Source organism: Eutrigla gurnardus (genome assembly GCF_963514095.1).
Source record: "Eutrigla gurnardus genome assembly, chromosome: 3".
NCBI classification, from domain to species: Eukaryota; Metazoa; Chordata; class Actinopteri; order Perciformes; family Triglidae; genus Eutrigla; species Eutrigla gurnardus.
The window spans coordinates 11,779,365-11,799,282 of NC_139917.1; the positions used below are offsets into that span (position 1 = coordinate 11,779,365).

The 19,918-nt window shown below is 42.3% G+C and overlaps 2 protein-coding genes across 3 annotated transcripts; both read right to left on the reverse strand.

The window, feature by feature from the left end:
• Positions 1-337: 337 nt before the first annotated feature.
• Positions 338-8,467, reverse strand: LOC311010757 (recombining binding protein suppressor of hairless-like). The gene is made up of 11 exons (XM_084005362.1): positions 8,377-8,467; positions 7,568-7,600; positions 7,327-7,422; positions 7,060-7,225; positions 6,576-6,750; positions 6,329-6,466; positions 5,284-5,396; positions 4,941-5,081; positions 4,420-4,575; positions 3,448-3,551; positions 338-3,365 (listed from the first exon to the last, which is right to left on the reverse strand). The coding sequence occupies exons 1-11, from the start codon at positions 8,394-8,396 to the stop codon at positions 3,032-3,034; spliced, it is 1,476 nt and encodes a 491-aa protein (XP_083861488.1). The 5' UTR covers positions 8,397-8,467; the 3' UTR covers positions 338-3,031.
• Positions 8,468-9,139: 672 nt separating this feature from the next.
• Positions 9,140-19,790, reverse strand: hgsnat (heparan-alpha-glucosaminide N-acetyltransferase). Of its 2 annotated transcripts, none has more exons than XM_084003209.1 (18): positions 19,352-19,790; positions 18,359-18,474; positions 18,062-18,198; positions 17,498-17,616; positions 17,279-17,348; positions 16,843-16,912; positions 16,298-16,401; positions 15,867-15,943; positions 15,723-15,753; positions 15,476-15,636; positions 15,230-15,345; positions 14,994-15,115; positions 13,292-13,418; positions 13,052-13,138; positions 12,327-12,404; positions 12,093-12,163; positions 11,309-11,421; positions 9,140-10,472 (listed from the first exon to the last, which is right to left on the reverse strand). In XM_084003209.1, exons 1-18 carry the CDS (start codon positions 19,587-19,589, stop codon positions 10,291-10,293), a joined length of 2,019 nt encoding a protein of 672 aa, XP_083859335.1. In that variant the 5' UTR covers positions 19,590-19,790; the 3' UTR covers positions 9,140-10,290. The 2 variants fall into 2 exon arrangements, with proteins under 2 accessions (XP_083859335.1, XP_083859336.1); XM_084003210.1 differs by lacking the exon at positions 19,352-19,790 and adding an exon at positions 18,800-18,949.
• Positions 19,791-19,918: the final 128 nt, after the last annotated feature.

Genomic DNA, 19,918 nt, shown 5'->3' on the forward strand with positions numbered 1-19,918 from the left:
CTCAGACGGTGTATCTCCTTTAAGTAGACACATCTAGAGTGCGAGGGACACAAACAGACTACACATGCACCAACACGCACAGTAACAACTCGACTTAAACAGTAACAAAGGGTCAGGTTTCATTCCAGCAATTCGGCTCCCAGTTTAAAAATAGTGGGGCAGCTTTGACCTCTACCCTGTGGAGCATGCCCAAGTGGCACATGTCCAAGAAGGTCTCTGCAGGGTCTGACTGAGTATCGTCTACATATACATTTGTCCACGCATCCAACTGTAGTGACAAGAAAAAAAAGACAGAAATAGTTACAAACGCAGAAACACTATGAGTGACATTCACCTTCAGCATGTTTTTATTCATCACACTTCACTGATTGATTTACTTATAAAAGAGTAATACACCAGAATGAAAGTATGGAGGGATTTCATCAAGTAGGGAAAGAGCAGTTAAAAACAAAAGGAAGGATATGAGAGGAAAGATGCTTATTCCACAAACACAAGAGTCATGAAAGATAAAGCTGCCAGTATGATGATGCCTTTTGTTTAGTAAACAGTGATTTGACTGAGCTGAACGTCAAAGTAAGGCACAGTTGAGAAGGCAGACGCAGAGAGGAAACTAACAGGGTAGATTAAGCATCTGTTTCCTGGGCCATGCAGGTGACCATATTTGGACTGCAGAGGAGCGACGGGTGGATGTGACGAACACAAGTTGAAGAGCGGCAACCTTGCTGCATCTGGATTCTGGTGTGAAGCTGTTAACAAAGTTAACTTCATAATTCAAGGTCAACTTTACAGCTTAGTATTAAAGTCATCTTAGTAGCTAACAGCTTTGGTAGCGTGGTTGCAACCTGTCAATCACAGGATAGCCCCGCCTTAAATCATCCCCTGCTTTATGGTCTATGTGACACCAAATGGAGCATTATCTACTAAATGAACATCATGCTGGATTGAAGAAGACTCGAAACTAGAGATTGAGACCATAAACTCATGTTTACTGAGAGAATAAATCAAGTGAGAAGTAGTCATTTTCTCAGACTTCTTTACAATCAGACTTCTTTTTCCCACCAGAGGAGTCGCCCCCTGAAGGCCAGCAGAGAGAATGCAAGTTTAAGGCACTTTAGCACGGGTTTCACTTTTCAGAACTGAAGGTTGTCGCCTGTATGAAACTCTCAGTCAACTCAAGAGATGATGCATCAATCTGAGTTGGGAATGGGACTCGATGGTACCACAAAGAGGTGTCTCTGGATTGCTATGATGGAAATTAAGTTATCCACATTATTGTCATGAAAACTGGCAGCAAGCTGGCCAACCTCTCACAATTACCTGCAAACATAGCAAATGATACCAAAAGCCTGATCTCGCCTGATTTGTGAAAAGATTTAAGCAAGATACATACTGTGGTGGTTGTTTTTAAAGGTAACTACATGTCATCATTCCTGACTAGTTCAGTTAAAAGTTTGAATCTGTACAAGTCGTCACTTCATCGCACAAGACCCCAAGCAAGACTACAGCAACCATTTGCAGTCAGTCGCATTTTGACAAAACCACACAACATGCTGAGTTGAGGCGGACTATGAGGACAGTGAAACGAGCTAGAAGGCGACCATGTAAAAGCTCTACTTCCAACACATAAGCACAAACTCAAAATTAAACTTATAGGAACAGCTCGCCCCGAAATCCCCAAAAAACATTTTTATCCTCTTACTTGCTGTTTATCAGTCCAGACTGTTTTGATGCAAGTGTCTTGGTTTTGGAGTTATCGGATGTAGAGATGTCTGACTTCTCTTAAATATAATGGGAGTATTACGTGAAAAACAGCAGTTTCATGTGGGAACTGTGCTGTTGAAGTTGTACAATTTATTTCTGGGAACTTTGAGCACCATAGGCCAAGAGCCACATCCTCCCATTATATGGAGAGGAGGCAGAGATGTCTCCAAAACTTGGCATCTCACACCAAAACACAAAGAGCACTGCCGGTAAGGGGAAATATGGATTTTGGATTGAACTGTCCCTTTAAGGCTCCTCCAAAATGGAATTCAATAGTTAACATTAGACAGATATTAGCTTTGACTTTCCTTCTTTGTTCCTTGACTTAGTAGTCATTTACATAACATTAATACTGTAATTTTGTTAAAAAAAAATAAGCTTCACCACTGTGAAACAGGAAGCACCACTGTATCCATAGCTACGGTAAAAAGAAGGCACTGCTGAGATTTGAGTTTAAGCACTCTGGTACAAAAACAGCACACTGATTAGAAAACACACACCTTGGTCTCCCAGAATACACTGATAGTGTATCACAAGTTATCACACACTCATAAATCTTTGATATTAAAAAAAAATTGGGGAAGGTTTTGGGACTTATCAGTAAAGCCCAGTGGCCTAAAATAGTGAGCTAAAACTCAAAAAGGACTCAACAACATGACACATTCTATTTGGTAACAAAAGTGAACTTACTATGCAGTATCATACAAACAAAAATGTCAAAATGTACCTCGGCAAAAGCTTATAAAATATAATATGAATAAAATAATATAATAATATTCCTTGGTCCATTAAACCTATATTATTCTTACAACATGTTTCCCTTGCACACAACAGTTAAATCAACGAGTTCAGTAAAAACGTGATCTCAGTAGAAAGAGAGCATAGTAAAAATAGTTAACAAACCCACAGACGTAAAAAAAAACAAAAAACAAGATGGCTCTTGTACAAATCAGGTTACTGCAGTTAGATGGCAGATTAGTCTTCTTTTAAATGAAGATCTTGAATATCATGGTCCTTTGAGTGGGGCTTTTTCATGTCCACAACAAACCAGGAGAGGGAGCTAAAGAGAGCATTCACTTAATACAAGTATTGATGTCTTTGTTAGCATTCCCGGTGATCACAATTGCTCTCCGATGAAGGGTTGCCGAGTCCGCGTGCAATTCTTCACAGGTCCATGAGCCTCTTTGGCTCACAAGTGCATGCACTCATCTTCTCACTCAGTCACTCAAGGCACACATACAAAAACAACACACAAACAGAGGAAGTATTACTATGATAGCACTGACGCCCCTGACGACACACCTGAGTCACTACTGTTGTATGCTCCATGGCCATCCCCGAGCACGCCCGACAAGGATGACGGTGAGGATGAAGATGCCGGTGATGACGAAGAGGTGCTGCGTGTACGCAGGATGGCCTCAGTAGCACTGCAGTGGGGTCGGGGCCCTGGTTCAGGGGTGTAGGTGAAGGTGAGGGCCGTGGCGTAGATGACTCCATCGTTGCGGACCAGCGTGACGGGGACCTGAACCGGCTGTCTCACCCAGCGCCATCCCTCCCTGAAGGCAGAAATGTCCGGCACCACGCACAGGACGCTCTCTCCACATCTAAGGGGACAGATGGATGAGATTGGGGTTGAGTATTTGAGCCACAACGCAATGCTGTCCACACGTTGATGCAAACACTCACCTGTACATGGTGTCAGCCTCCACGTCTCCGAACCACACTCTCAGCTTAGGGGTGAAGTTCTGTCCCGTCAGCTCCAACATTGCCACATCTCCTCCACCGTTTAACTTGACAAAGACCAACAAAAATGCTTAATGCCTTAGGGCGCACTCACACCAGGGCCATTTGATCCGTATCGTGCCTCGGCATGATTGCCCCCCGCCGGTTTGCACTCGCACTGCTCCAGCCCAAACGAATCCAGCCCGATTGCTTGTTGTACATACGTCATCACGCATATTACGACACACGTAAGGCTTGATGTTGTTTTCAAGGAGCGCCGTCTCAAAGTCATCACAATAGAGAACAACACAGAGAGCATGACTGAAACTTTACTCACAAGTCCGCCTGCGTCAGCACATGTGAGCGCGAGCGATCACAAGCAATCACGAGCGATCACAACGGCCAGCGCAAGCGGAGCAGATTTTGGACGGAGACACACACAACATTTTTGTTATTAAAGTACTGGTCCAGTTTCGCTACGGTACCACTCACACCACGAGTCTGAAGCCCCAAGTCCGACCCAGAATCCCGCAGTGTCCTACAGACATCAAGAGTATTTTCAGTCATAAATTGACTCGATAGTGGGGGAAGATCCGTGTTGAACACTGAGCGATAATGAGAGGTACGGCCTATCGATTAAAGCCTACGTCATGTCCACATTGCGTACCCGTGCATGTGCGCGTGCATGAACCGTACCATTCTCAAATCCACCTCTTCCAAGCGTGCCGGGCACGAAGAAGCGTACCGCTCTGCTCTTAAGTACGGCACGGAGCGTTCACACAGGCCAAACGGACTTTAGGCTCAATCATGCCTAGGCGCGGTACGGTTGGTGTAGTGTGAGTGCGCCCTTAGAAGTTGAGTAGAAACTGAAAAAGGAAGTAACCACAAAGGCACTGATAAAAAGCACATTTTCAACAGAATGGGAGGCACGCATACCTGCAGAGTTTCCACCACAGGGACAGGTGTGACCGGTGTGGGGACGGGGCCCATACCCTCATAAAAGGTGTACTCGGCCTTGTCAGTGCTGATGATAGTCCAGGAAGCCCCGTCGTTAACAATTTCCTTGTTGGTCTCTTTGGAGCACTGTGTGGCCTGGAGAAAAACAACAACACAGAAAAAAAAATTAACTACCCACTTTTATATCTAACAATAGGAATAAATGCACTTGTGTCTGAGCATTTTATTTTTGTATTCTGTATTTGTATAATTAAAACTAATGACCATAACATTATCTGGAGGAGTCCCCTGTTTGTATGGTAAGTAACATTGATATTATCAAAAAAAACAAGTAATACATCCGGAACAAACGGCAGCCAATTTCACAACTTTAGGAAAACTCAAGATTAAGAATCAAAATAGGAAAAAACAGGAACTGAGATTTTACAAAAAACAGATTCACATGTCAGAATAAAAACCTACGCAAATGTGTGTGTGTGTGTGTGTGTGTGACTGCACACCTGAAACTGGATGATCCTCTCCTGCGAGAGACACAGATACATCCTGTCTGTGTCTTTCAGGTAGAAGGCACACTTGTGAAGCTGGGACACAGGGTCGTCTGCATCCATGGATGCCTGCTGCTTGTCTACTTTACGAATGACCTGAGGAATTGAGACGACACACACCCGTCAAATATAAACAAATCAAATCGTTACATTACATACAGTATGTGTAAATAAACACAAAGGCATACAGGGACAAACACCCACCATGTGTATGTTAAGTGCACCAGCGGTATGACCGCTCTCCATCCACATACAAACAACAGACCAAACCAATGAAGTGAAATAGACCCATGCGTACCAGTCTGGGCAGGGCCATGCCAGTAACAGAACACACCAATTTGACCGTCTGGCCATAGTGAATATAGCCATCTCTCACAGCAAACTCCTCTCCTTCAGACTCCTCATCATCCACTAGACAAAATGACACAGAACACAGAAATAATGGAAGTGGGTCTGAAAAACGCTCTAAAGTTAGATGAAAGTCTGGCGAGGGAAAACTAGCAAGGTGATTTTCAAAGGGGATCCCATGACCTCTCACCTAAATGTATTTGAATGAAAATGGGTTCTATGGGTACTCGCAAGTACCCTCTTTACAGACACACCCACCTTAGGATAATCTTGTGCAGTTTGGGGCTAAAACCATGCAGTGTGCATGCAATATAAATATTCCCTTATTCTAAAAATGGTGTAGTTGAACATTTCTATGCACTGTGGTCCCTAAACAGTCTTCTATTTGCAGAAAGTGGGTATGACTGTAAAGCCAAGACTCTTGTGAATCCAAAAGAGCCCAATTGTATTCTGGCCAATGATATCAGTCCCCATAGTGGCCATTTTAAAGTGAGACCATGTTTTGAAACTTGATGTCACTTTATAAAATGACCTGTTGTGACCTAAAGGATAATAACTGCCATCAAAAACTAGAGGCCGAGGGTATTCAGAAGAACTTTAATAAATGTATTAACAATAAAAAGGGGTTTCTGAGCCATTTCCATCAAAAGTGCTTGCCATACCGTCACCAAAAAATATAATTTCAATAATGTGGGCAGCATGACTTTTGATGATTTCTTTGTTTCCTAGCTGGGCTGCATCATTAATCTTCAGGTTCCCAGCTTTCAGATGGTGTACACCACTTCTATGTGGCATCTACTGTTGACCTGATATCTTCCCCTAAACATCCTCCTGCCCCCCCTAAAAATGAAAAAAAAAAAGAGTCTTGTGGGTCTCTCAGGTTTAAATAGATGCTTCTGATCAGTGCAAACAGTCGAGGGACAGCTAGAGAAACAAATATCAGTCAAATTGTTAACCATGGAAGTGATCACAGACACACACAGATAAAGACTTACAGAGGTGAATGTAGAAGGCTCCCCACTGTTGGGAGCTAGCAAGAAAGTTCCCCCCCTCCACATGAAGATACCTGGTACTGACTGTCTGGGAACGCAGACGGTTAAACAGCGCCACCTTAGTGCCTGAAGCGATACACACTGGGGAGAAAGAAACAGGATAAAGGAAGAGAGGCAAGTGTCATGTGTGTGGTGAAACCATACAACTGTCTTTCCATCGACTAGGGTGTTGATATATCCTGCAACTCACAATCAGCATTTTTCAAGGACTGTTTCTTCTTTGAGGGCTTGGAGATGACCTTGATCCTCTTGCTGAGGAAGAATCCTATGTTGGCGCTGTTCCCGTACAACATCTTCACAGACAGCATGAAGTGTTTCCTCTTATCCGAGTCGCTGATGTACAGTGTCTTTGCTGTGCAAAAGTGCTAACACAAGGGGAAAAAAATACAGGTTAGGGGGTTTTGTGCGTGTTGTGGTTTGTCCTCCTTTCACTTCCCCCTTGTGTCCTTCTGGAAAGTCATTCGCGGCTGCAATAATAAAAACGAGGACATGCAAGAAAATCAGCAACAGCGTGAACGTAGTTATGGCGTGGCGGCAGCGACAAACAGAGGATATGATCAAACTGCAAAGCAAAACAGCTGTATGTTTTGTACTGTGGTTATTTTGCATGGCTTAAGATCACGTGGAAAAATAATTAAAACTCCTGCAGTATGTCATTATAAATGCCTACCCACCTTCCCCTCCAGATGGAGTTGCTGCATCTCCTGCTCACTGTTGCCTATCCCAATGAATGCACATGGCTGGGCCTCCTGCTCTGTACAACCCTCCTTCTCCATATTCTCTAACTTCTTCTTCCAGCCACTGCCCATCAGATATACACATGGTGGGGGGCAGAAAAACCTAATTGACACAAGCAGATGTTAAAAAAAAACAAACAAACAGAGTGGAGATTTTGCCATCAAACACACACAAATTCAAAGTATGGCGTAAGGGTCACAAACCTTTTTTCATTGCCGTATGACTTTTGTGCAACCTTTGCATGCAGTATGAGCACCGTTTGATCGTCTTTGTCTTTCAAGTAATTCCTCATTGCCTCCCTGAAATGTAAGGGGGGGGGGGGGGGGGGGTGTCAATGCTGACAGGACAAATTGTATATGTACTCGAATCAAGTTGCTTTTGCACTTCGATTTCAAATATTTGGAGGTGTTTGCACTGTGGAGTGGTGCCGATGTTTGTCTCTACCTTGTCAAACGCTGAGGTCGCTCGCCAAACTTCCTGCAAAACAAAAACATCAGAGTACAAGGTTTCATGGCTGGTTTCAGTCCTTGGGTAATGTGACAGGGATAAAAAAACAACAAGTTGACAGAAGGTGGGTGAAAAAGTGACAAAGTGCATGTCAGTGACATGTGCAGGTAAAGTAGGGGGGTTGTACTGTCTTATTGTGTTAAAAACTCAGATGAAGGTCTTAGACCAGAATCACACATGGTAAAAGGTTTTTCCTCTGTTGCTATGCAGTTTTAAAACGTATGTATGGAGCTAATGTGCTCAACGTATTGATGTAGTTGAACAGTACAATGGTACAGCAGCACTGTGAACTGAAAATTAAATTAAAGCCATACGTTTGTGCTGAGGAGGATGCCTGGCTATTCTAGCAATATTCTGCTATTAAGTTGATTCACGTTAGCAAGTCTAGTGAGTAGTTTGTAAAGAAATATTACTTTGTCGCTGCGGTCAACGAGTTGAGACACATGTTAAATAAAAAAATAGTAGCGTCATTAACTTACACAAATCTCTGAAATTGTTTTTAATATCGTTAAATATCGTGCGACAACTCAACAAATGGCAGAGAAAATCAGGCGATTCTACGGAGAATAGTTTAGCCCAACTGACCCCACGGAAAGCCAGAAAGTAGCAGTGTGTGTGGGGTGAGTTCGGCGAGAGCACGGCGACGCACCCAACATCCAAAAACGACACTCAAACACACCACGAACTGGCAACAAAGTACCACAAGACAAAAAATACATCATGATGCTTTGAAATTCAGCACTTACCCCGTAACAACAGGCGCCATCTTCCAGAATACCCCCCCAACACACACACATACACACACTCACACACACACCGCTAAAAAAAAAGTCCAACAATCGCGAGATCCCTCCCCCAGCCCCCCTCAACCAAACCAACGACACAACAGGAGAACCAGACTGGAAGGAAGGGAGCGGGGAGAGAAAAGGGGGAGGTGTGACGGGGCAAAGGGGTGAGGGTGAGAGAGAGCGCGAGCGCGAGAGAGAGAGAGAGAGAGAGAGAGAGAGAGAGAGAGAGAGAGAGAGAGAGAGAGAGAGAGAGAGAGAGAGAGAGAGAGAGAGAAGGGGGGGAGAGGCGACGGGCAGAGGGCAGACGCCAAAACAACAGGCGTGGGAAAGTTATTAAGTCGCGCGAGAACGCAAAAACTCTCACAATAGACATGAATGGAGAGCGATCGATTGTATCGCGAGACGAAGAGGTACTCGGTACTTGCTTTTTTTTTTTTCTCTTCACAAGACGCCCACACTGTAACTCTATTCCCACGCCTTATTGAGCAATAAAGCAAACTACACCTGCCGCTACGTTGAAGAGCTCCAAACACAGCTTTAAGATTAGAGTGTTATGTGAACTCTAACACTGAAAACATAGATTCTCATGTAAAGTCTTCATATGGCCTTTATATAACTAGCAATTCTTCTTCTTCTAGACAAACATCAGTATGTCCCCCGCTTTAAAGATCTACTGATCAGAAATAAAGTTACCAGAGCTCCACAACTCAAACAGCAATACTTTCATGGATATTTACAGTTTATTACATAATCTTATTTTCAAAAAACATTATATAAAGTATAGAAATTTGATCAATGTAGACAGTACTGGATGAACAATACTCCAAAAAATTCCACAGCATTTGGATATTCCACAGATTGACCATATGATGTTGCAAAATGTGTTGATAAAAGTAATATGACGTGCCAATTGTAGAAGGGAAGCAGTTATACATTATTGAGAATAACAGCAACACGCTTTTGTGGTGAGATAAGACAGTATCAAATATATATTTCTAAATGTCATAATTAACTTACTGTACATGGGCAACATACAGTATAATTGATTTCTATAAACGCATGAAACATTGAACCAAATGTGAAGAAATGGTGACTTGATAAAAGCAAACAAGCAAGCTTCTGCATTAACCAAAATGCAAAGCAAGACTCCTCCAGTGGGTTTCAATAGTCATCTGACATGCCCGCCTTCACTTCCCCTCAGCAATTGGTAACACACAGCATTATACGTCACACGACGGGGCGGGGTTGCATTGCATAAAAAAGAAAACCGAGGAATGCTATATGGCAGGAGATATTTAACGTTTTGAAACCTCTACATACCGTTTTACCATAATTTTATTTCCACTGTGCAGTGGAAGTGACAAGAAATGCATTATTGATAGCCTTTTTTCTTGAGAGGCCAATCTGACAAAAACCCACTTACGTACTTAACACGGCAGCAGGGGTGCTTCCAACGGGAAGTCAACAAGGGCTCGTTAAACCACTTACTTCAACACCCTGCTGCTCTAGTCTGTGGTATGAGATGAGGAATGAAAACCGGCGTCTCTAACAAAGTCAAACAGCAGATCGACCATGTGAGTCTTCATATTTTTGTACAAGTTCTTCCTGAGTCAGTTAAGATATTTGGCAGTTGTCAGCTGCTTCATATCTGATGGTCTTTGGCAAAAAGTATTTAAACATGTATTGTCTTATAGAAGTGACCGTATTAAAAAAAAAAAAAAAAAAAAAAAGTTCAAATGTTCAGAGACAACATAAACCACTCTTGTATCCCACTTGTATCCCCAAATGTTTTCAGATTTTAACTCCAGCAATTCTGATGTAAACAATGTCCCCCGGCGTTGCCTTCTGAAGGTCCCATCATTTATGGGGCTTCTAAATTTTCCAGAAAATTCTCTTTCTGTAGAGCATGTAGGAGATGAAGACCCAACAGGAAGTAGCCACAAGGTTCTGCGTGAGGTGCTCGGCGTGCGATTGGCTGTTGACCATGCGCCAACGGAAGGGGAAGTACTCCTCAAATACTTCATGGCCCACGTACACGAGGATAGAGTTCATACCTGGAATCACAAGCAAATTTAAACGTGGTACATTTCTCTGTACCGAGGCATATCAGGGCAGACTTAAGAATCATACAAGTGCTAATATTAAACTGCTTCTCCACAAATACCTGACCTCTACATTCATAGAAAACTAAATCCAAATACTGCACTAGTGAAAGAAATAGGAGGCGGAATTGGAATCTAAAACAAACTAAAGCCGAGTTCACACCGGACCGAAAATCGGCGTCTTTGAGAGAGTCGGCATCCGTGACATGAGTCTCCTTGGTGTGGTCGCTCGAATCGGCCCACGTCGGCGTTCATTTCAGCCGACTCAAATGTATAATCCGCCATTCTTTTACCATTCTGATTGGTGGAGGCTAGCAGCTTGACTAGCGAATCAGTGAAGCCCGGAAGTGACGATGGTAAACATACCACATAACCAGTGGAATCGGGTTACATTTTACATTTTACATTTTTCCGTTCAGAGAGTAATCACAACTACAGTCTACAACCTCACTCTGCTGACAACAGTGACTGGTGAGGACAGCTGCTCTGTGTTTATGGTCTAGAGAGGACCGGCTACTTCCGGTTTTCGTGTTTTTTGGCCCACAATACAGATTAGCGCCGCCTGTTGTTTTGGAGACATTACATCTCACGCAAGCGTGGAACGTATGGCGTCGGCTGTAATTCCGTAGGTGTGAACCGCCCATGTCGTTGTTCGAGTCGGCCATATTAAGTAGCCCGACTTCATTTACCGATGCGAGTCGGGCAGTTCTTCCGGTGTGGACTCGCCTTAACAGTTAAAATGGTCTGCTGTTCCTGGAGTGTATCTGACAATAGCGTGCAATGCTCACCAGGGTAGTAGAAAGGTGCTCCAGACCACCACTGCTTAACATCCACTGTGTAGTAGATCAGCACTAGCAGCACATACGCAAAACAGGCCAGAGTTGTCACATAGGACAGAGACCTAGAAGGGAAAATAACACACACATGTAGCATTGTTAAAGACAGTCTTGTGCAACTATTTATCAAGGATATTCCTCTAGGTTTGGGGTGCTCTCATTCATCTCGAAATGTTCTAATTATTCCAGAAGATCCTATTATTTGCAGTGGCTTGTGCTGAAGGTTAACAACTTTCTGACTGTGACAATAAACCCATACACTGGTGTGGCCTGTTGCTAAAAATAAAAGAGGATCTATTCTGTTCTTCTCTGGTTCATACTTGTATTTCAGGTTCCTACCAGAACAAAAACAAACAAAAAAACATCTGGTGTACTGGGATTTGGTGAATTACGCATGTGTGAAGTTGGAGAGGAACCCACATAGTTACAAAGAAGGGATTAATAATGTATTGTCCTTCCACCAAGCCAGATAATTGTAGTTGGACCACCAAAACATAAATTATAGTCAGCACAAAAACCAAGTAGCAGATAAAAAAAAAAAAAAAAAAAGTAATGCTATCAGAGCCACAATCAAGTTTTACAGCACTGAAATACTTAACTGATATGAGATTATGCTGGGGATGTCTCCTAAAACTTTTTTTAAACTCTTCCTTGCAGGAACTTCCTCAAACATTCAGTCAAAAGACACCTAAAAAAAATCTTGTTCAATCAGAAAGTGCATAAAAGCAAACTTTACCAGAGGTTTTTGTTGACAGGAATGAAGCCCTGGTCTGTGGAACACTTGGTCAGAACAGCTGATATGAAGCCCTGAGTGTGAGGAGAGACGTGAAGAAACATTAAATCAACGTTTGGAGTAAAACATTGAGACCAAGATCCCATTGAGCAAACTAATAAAAAGATTACAAGAAAATGTATACACATGTGCACATACTGTAGAAACATAACATGTAATAAAAGTTAATGTGCTTACCAGGAAGAGACCCCATACAAGAAATCTTGATATTATACTTGTGTGGAGATCTCTGTAGTGTAAGATTATTTTTCCTGCCTGGGGACAAATACAAATACAATTAAAAGCTTTATTATTGTGAATTTTGACACCAGAAATATGACTAAAAGCAACACCCAGGCCAAACTTCATGCACCTGATGGCTGCTTCGCTGTACTGCTGCGTATTGTGTCCACACAGACACAGTGGCTGCTGCCAGCACTTCTTTCTACATAGAGTTTGCCTTTCATAATGGCCAGTTTATTTAATTTCATCCATCCATCCATCCATTTTCTACCGCTTATCCTGTATTTTTAGGGTCACGGGGGGGCTGGAGCCGATCCCAGCTGTCATTGGGCGAAGGCAGGGTACACCCTAGACAGGACGCCAGTCTTTATTTAATTTCATTTTAATTATAAATATAATTTATAATTATTTTAGACAGGAAAGGGTTATGATTAATAATAATGAAAATCCACAATTAAATTCTGGGACCCATCTTATTTTGTGACTGCAGACACACACCTGGAAATTGGGTTTACTGTTCTATATGCACTGTATATGAGGTGTACTTTACTTGTCCTCGTTAACATGGACTACAAAATCCTAAGCAAGAGGTTCAGTGATGCACAAGTGCTGCTCACGCAGACATCAAGGGCACAAGTGACAAAAAGGAAAAGAGAACCAGACGAATACAAAATACATACCTGTAATCCAAGAAAAGCCATGAGGATGGAGTTGATGCTGCCAAGAACACCTTCTGGATCGTATGGCATATGCGTTGCATAAATCACCTTTATAAATACGGACACAGAAGGGGATCATTTAAGTTTATGGTATAGTACTGCATCACTTGTAATGTTAGCATGGTCGAGGTTAGTAATCATATTATGTGCCTCTCAGAGAGAAGCTAAATGTAGCTAAATGTGACTGTTTGGCTCACTGACCCGTGACGAGGGAGTCTGGTAGATGTGGTTTTCTCCAAGCAGCCATCGGTCAATTAGACCAGCGGCACCACCGGTACAGTTGGCATACAGGCCCATGTCCCCAATCCCACCTGGACCCAGATAGCCCCTGTTCAGATGAGTCAGGAAGTCAGCATTTTCAAAGCAGGATAACGATAAGTTTAAGGTTTAAAATCAAAACGAGAAAACAAGGATGAAATTCTAAGGAATTTAATCAATTATGACGGCGCTTGTTCTTAAAATTGTTGATTATTTTATCAATTCCTTTATGATATATTGTTGGTTTTGCAATTATCTTAATATATTTAAATGAAAGAAAATCTTTAATATGAATTCTTAAAACGTGCACCTGAATCTGGGTCTGAATCAAAAATGTTGTGAGAGTAAAGCATTGCCAGATAATTAGACTGAAGACTTTCACACAAAGACAGACAAACAAATACTTTTCAAAAGTGGGCAAAACCTTGTTGATTGCAGTTTGCTCCTTTTATCACACATGAACACAGGGGTCATTCCATGTCATTTCATCAAATGCCTCCCACCTGACCATCTCAGAATGTCCTGAAAAAATTTGAGTACAAAGACACACTTGTTACTAGGACAAATCCAAAATATTAGGTCTCTACTGTCAACAGTTTCCTCATGAAACGTCATTGAATGAAGGGTAGTTTAGACGGTTTTTGGCATCATACTCTGAAAAGCCATTTTTAAACGGCATTATCTGGAAAACTATCTCACCTGTGGCCTTCAAAATTTCATGAAATATCAGGGGTGTAGCTCAATGATAACCTAGTATGGTAGGTACTTCAAATGTGGCTTGTTGAAATAAAGTAGTACATTTGAAGAGTGGCTGAGCTCCCATTTTTGTAGATAAAAGACTTCTATAACTTCTGCCTCTATCTCTGGGGTTAGCTTAAACATTCTACAAAATATGGTCTCTCTTAGATTATTAGTTTCACAGATATTAAGGCTCAAAAATGGAAGTAAACACATCTTTGCCCAACTTCAGAGTCATATTCCAAAAAACTGACAACACGTATCAGGTCCAAACTTACTTTTTTTGAAAGATCATATTCTTGTTAAAATCATATTAAAAAATCAGGAGGGTGTTTTGCCTCATTTTGTCACAGTGATTTTTTAAAATCCTGATATTGGTGGGGTTTTTGTGGCTGGTTTTGGTACCGCATGTCCTAATAGCCTACCAGTAAACATCACAGGAGGGCAATTCAAATGTGTTTTTTACCATTTACCAAAGACTTACATGTGACTAAATGCTACTGATAAATTTAGCCTTACGAAAACATTAAAATGTAGCACAGTTGTAGTTACAGAGGCAATAAGTCCTTGAATGTGAGTTAAACATGGTGAAAGCTATTAGTAACAGATATACACTGTAGAAAATTTGAAGGCCACAGGTGAGATAGTTTTCCAGATATTGCTGTTTAAAAATGGCTTTTCAGAGCATGATGCCAAAAACCGTCTAAACTACCCTTCATTCAATGATGTTTCATGAGAAAAGTATTGACAGTAGAGACCTAATATTTTGGATTTGTCCTAGTAACAAGTGTGTCTTTGTACTTGAATTTTTTCAGGACATTATGAGATGGTCAGGTGGGAAGATTTTCAGAAATTTGATGAAATGACACGGAATGACCCACAGACAAACATGCTCAGTTTTACTCACGATGGGCAATCTGGCACAGGAAGCAGAAAAGTGAGGCACAGCCAGATGATTTCTAGGAGAAGCACACATAGCCAGGCCGGCCAGTACAGCAAGATGTCAAGGCCAGGGGACCACCAAGCATCCTGCAGGACATGGACGCACAGTAGATATGGAATTTTATTTCAGGTGACTCTGGCACCAGTTCAACACTGGATAGAAAGCTAAAGAATGAGTGTAAAATGAAGCTTCTGGCTCACCGTTGTAAGGATGTCAAGATGACCTCTCGCCACCAACAGATCCAGGCAGGCTACAGCCAAGTATGACCAGGCCAGGCGCTGCAACACACCGGGGATCCGCAGGTTGTCCCAAGATACTGTGGAGTAGATGAGGATGAGGCAGAGGCACAGGCGGAAAAGCACAAGCAAAAAAAGAATGGGGCAAAAAAAAAAAGTATTAATCATCTAAATGGTTTACGATATGATAAGAAGCCTGCTTATACTCACATGGTCCCTGGCAGTAGTTTGGGTTGATAATGAAAACACCGATGAGGAAGAGCTGCAAGCTCCTCCACACGACTTTCCTCAGCAGTGAGCAGCGGGTGGAGCCAGCACGGAGCATGGAGTTGATCGACAGGGCGATGGACGTCCCCATTATAAACACAAACCTGGTGAAGGAGGGAAACACTTATGTGTGAAAATGAGACACAAACGTGAGAAATCACATAAAGATTAAAATTCAAATTGAGCTTACCAAGGGAAGACCAGATCGGCAATAGTAAGGCCTATAAGAAGACAAATGGAAAACAACAGCCTCAATATTAACATAAGATCAACGAGCGACGGAGATCTGTGAATAATTTGTGACACATTACAAGTCAAAACAGGTGGGGCTCACCATTCCAGCTTTCATGTCTAAAGAACCAGTATCGTCCCCCTCCATAGTTCACAAACACCATAATGACTAAGGAGAGACTGACAGGAAATAGAGAAAAGGCATTGAGGTCACACCAAAAAAGACAGACTCACATGGACATATCTGATTCAAATGATACACTGAATTTAAAATTATCACATGAATACATCTACGGTTCACTTTAGGGAAACAAATTCTTTAAAACAAAAACTACAGACTTCAAAACAGTGGATGCATGCTAATATTATCAGTCAAGGCTCATGAATGAGTCACATTTCCACTGTCGGCTGCCAAGATGTCACATTGCTGTGAGAATCACATGATATGAAAGTTCAGATCAAGTGGTAAATGAGTTACTACCATTCTTTCAGGAAGCTGAGCTGCAGGGGGAGGGAGGGGGTGGGGGGACCTACCCTCTAAATGTGTCCAGAGATCGGAGCCTCTTGCTGGGGCTGGGTGGTGGAGGGAGGATGTTGTCAGTGACTAGTGACACTGTCCTGCCAGGGGTGCCCAGTTCCTGAATGATGAATGTTGGATATCAACATTGTTCAACTGGTTCAACACACATACAGAGTCACAAACTAATGCAATTCCCTTGAAGATCTGAGCAATGAGTTTTTGAAGAATGTTTTTATACAAATGCAGCCTGTTATGGATTTTGTGGTTTAATTTTGTTTTGAAAGAGTATAAGCCTCGATTTAAAAAGCTTTCATTATTTTCATTATCATTATTTTAACATCCCACCTAAAAAAATGCAGGGCATATCATAAAAAATATATTTTATTTGTGTCAAATCTTTCAAAAGAGACTTCAAAAGAGCGTTTTAATGCTCAACTAAAATACAAACACCAATAAAGAAAGATACATTTGGTTACTTATGTTAGTTTTAGTATCATCTTGGCAAAAAAAAGGTCCTAGAGTTTGTGGTTGGAAGAACATCCTCAAGGCAAACACTCACAGAGTTGATGAGCCTCTCCGTCTCCATGGAGCCGCCAATCCGGAAGAGGATACTCTTCACTACATCAAGCCTGGACAAGAAACAATCAGCCAGTTTAGCAGAAATAATAATATAAAACATGCGAGAATACAGCAGCAGGGGCTCTCTGTACTCGGCAGTAATCTTAGCAAAAGATGTTTATGCCACAGCACTGCAATGAATATCTCAGCAAAATTATTTAAATCTAATGAAATCCTAATTTAATTCATAACATGTAGGTTTAATTTGTTTGTATTTATACACACTCGCACACACACGCGCACGCACACACACGCACGCACGCACGCACGCACGCACGCACGCACGCACGCACGCACGCACGCACGCACGCACGCACGCACGCACGCACGCACGCACACGAATAAATAGGCAATACCAAAACAATAAATTACTTTACCCTAATATTGTTGTTCCAATGGCAGATGCCAAGGCAAGTCCAGCGAAGATAAGAAAAGCTACCAAGATCGCTGTGTGGAGAGAGAGAGAAAGAGAGAGAGAGGGGAACATCTTTAACGATGTGCCATGTTCGTACAGCATGACGGGGATGCATATAGCATCAGGACATTTGGCATGTGTCCATGTCATACATGCTCGTGTTTGTGTGTGCAAGACTCACGTATATAGCTGTTGACAGGGTCTCTATCAGCCACTATGGAGCAGCTGACCACGGCCGAGTCGTTCAGGTTTTTCACCCACAGAGAGTAGTTCCCATGCTCCCCAAAGTGGAATGGAAACCTGAAATTAAACGTTGCACATTGCATGTTTACATCCTCATAATCATCCCATAGATGTTCAACTTTATACATGTAGATTCAACAATGTTTCAAAATCAAGACAGCTAGTTGTAGCACTACAGTCACCTTGATAAAATGTGCAAGAAATGCTGCATCTTTCTCTTATATACTGGATGGTTAGGCAATTAATATTATGTTTAGCACAGCTGCATGGTACAACCTGATCTCGAAAAAAAACCATTATAATCATATTAGTTTTTCAATTCCCTGAAAAAATACTTGTTTATATAATACTAAGAAATGTGTAATAATATATAAAAACATATTTAAGTGTGTTTAGTAGAGCTTGTTTAAAGATGAATATCAAGGTCACATTTATACTGTATTTGTTTTAATATATTGCCAGTTCTGGTGTAACTGAAACATGATTGTGTTCTTTAGCTTACGTGCAGAGCTCCAGGTTGACGGGTGTGCTGTTGAGCTGCAGTGTAAGTTCATGCTGTGTGCCCACGACAAAGTCCATTGAACTGGGCTGCCCTGGACTGGGTCCTGCGGGTATCACCCCCAGCTGCTGGTACAAACACTAGCACACAAAGAAACCAGGGTCCAGATCAGATCCTCATCTGAGACATGCATACCACACAGCCACAGAATCAAGTGTAGTGAAATAAGTGTGTGTGTGTGTGTGTGTGTGTGTGTGTGTGTGTGTGTGTGTGTGTGTGTGTGTGTGTGTGTGAGCCCACCTGGTAGCATCGCTCTGACACCCAGGACACCACCACCTCAGAGTCCAGCTCATTGTTGACCGTCAGAATCGCCTCATCCATCCTCAGGACTGTGTGCTTGTGATGAGAGAGGCCAGCTGGAGGGAGAAATAGCAGCACGCAGTCGTGATCAATTAGCCAATCCGTTTCCAGCGCAGAGAAGATGCTCCAGCCAAATATGTGGCTGACCACACCCAACTGTTTGAAGCCGCTCTTCAATTAATGATTATGTAGATAGTCAAAAACCGGCTGCACTTTGTTTGAACAAACTGGTCAGAACCACGGGCAAACGCCTACAAATACTACCTGCTTTCCTGACTCCATGTTGGCCTACATTATGTTAAGTTACAAGTCAGAGAAGTTATACAATGGTGTAGATGCTTCTTACAGCTTTTGTAGATGGTACGGCTTTCTGTAACTCACCTGAAAAACGTCGCTGCTATCGTTACAGACGAGACGCCTGATCCATACCAGTGTGTGCGGTAGCTAGACGGGGAGTCAGAGTGACAAGCTGCCCGGACTAAGCTACATCCAGCCAGCTAACGCGCTGTCTGGAGGAGGAGAGCATGTGAGAGGGCTGAAGTTATGACTGCAGAGCCCCGTGGTCACATGCTGTATTAATCCGTAAACTACCCCCAGGAGGGAAGTTCAAACGACCGGAGCTCCTTCTTGGGCTTTCCACGGTTCATTCTGAGTTGGTGTTGCATAGCTCCACACTGTTAGCCCCGAGTTACAAGACTTAATTACTAAATAATGGAATACTTAAAACACCATATATATCGTGACGAACCTCCAATTGGTTCATGACAGACGCGGTCATTGCTGCAGGGCGATTTTAATGCACAATAGGGCTGAATGTAATGTGAAATAGTGCTAGACAGTAGGTAATTAGCCAGCTAGCTATAGCTAAGCTAGCTTGGAAGCACTACGCTGCTAGCGTACTAGTTTCTCTTGTCAACAGTCGTAGATACTTACAGGTAGATAGTTCAGCAGTCAGTGGTACCACACAAACGGCCACAACCAAAGCCAAAGCAGCAAGGGGAAACATGCATTTCTCTGGTTGTGACATTTCTTTCCGGCTTGCCTGTTTCAAACCCGACAGTGAGGATGTGTCTTTTGACTTCTTCTTTAGTTTATTTTTTGCCATAGCACATTCCACTTCCGACCATCCTGTTTTGACATTGTAGTGGAAGCGTGAAGGGTCAAAGTACATTATTAACCCTAACAGGTTAGTCAACCTGGGGCGATGCAGTCTGTAGAAACGTTTAGATTTACACGTTCAGAATAACATTTAAATAATGTGGCCGGATCACTAATATGTGGAGTTCTGTGGTCATAAGTGGGAGCTACACTGTGCATTGCTACGACAACGTATATTATTCAAACGAATAATTTATCTAGTTCGCGTCTACCTTTAAAATAGTTTTTTTGTTTACAGACTGTACGTTTTTTCAAAATGAGCTAACATCTCCATAATGGCCATGTTTAACCAGATAATCATGATAGAATCTTCTTAGCAAGTCAACTGACGCATGCGCACAT

What these genes read in the sequence shown, in the direction of transcription:
- LOC311010757 (XM_084005362.1), bottom strand. Translation starts at nt 8,396, where the DNA reads ATGGCGCCTGTTGTTACGGG. An exon ending in AGCCTTCTACATTCACCTCT is followed by an intron (nt 5,397 to 6,328) that starts GTAAGTCTTTAT and finishes CATTTTGTCTAG; the next exon opens with TGGATGATGAGGAGTCTGAA. An exon ending in AGAGGATCATCCAGTTTCAG is followed by an intron (nt 4,576 to 4,940) that starts GTGTGCAGTCAC and finishes GTTTTTCTCCAG; the next exon opens with GCCACACAGTGCTCCAAAGA.
- hgsnat (XM_084003209.1), bottom strand. Translation starts at nt 19,589, where the DNA reads ATGTACTTTGACCCTTCACGCTTCCACTACAATGTCAAAACAGGATGG. An exon ending in TCTCTGGACACATTTAGAGG is followed by an intron (nt 15,944 to 16,297) that starts GTAGGTCCCCCC and finishes ATTTCCTGTCAG; the next exon opens with TCTCTCCTTAGTCATTATGG. An exon ending in TGGCTTTTCTTGGATTACAG is followed by an intron (nt 12,405 to 13,051) that starts GTATGTATTTTG and finishes ATTTGTCCCCAG; the next exon opens with GCAGGAAAAATAATCTTACA.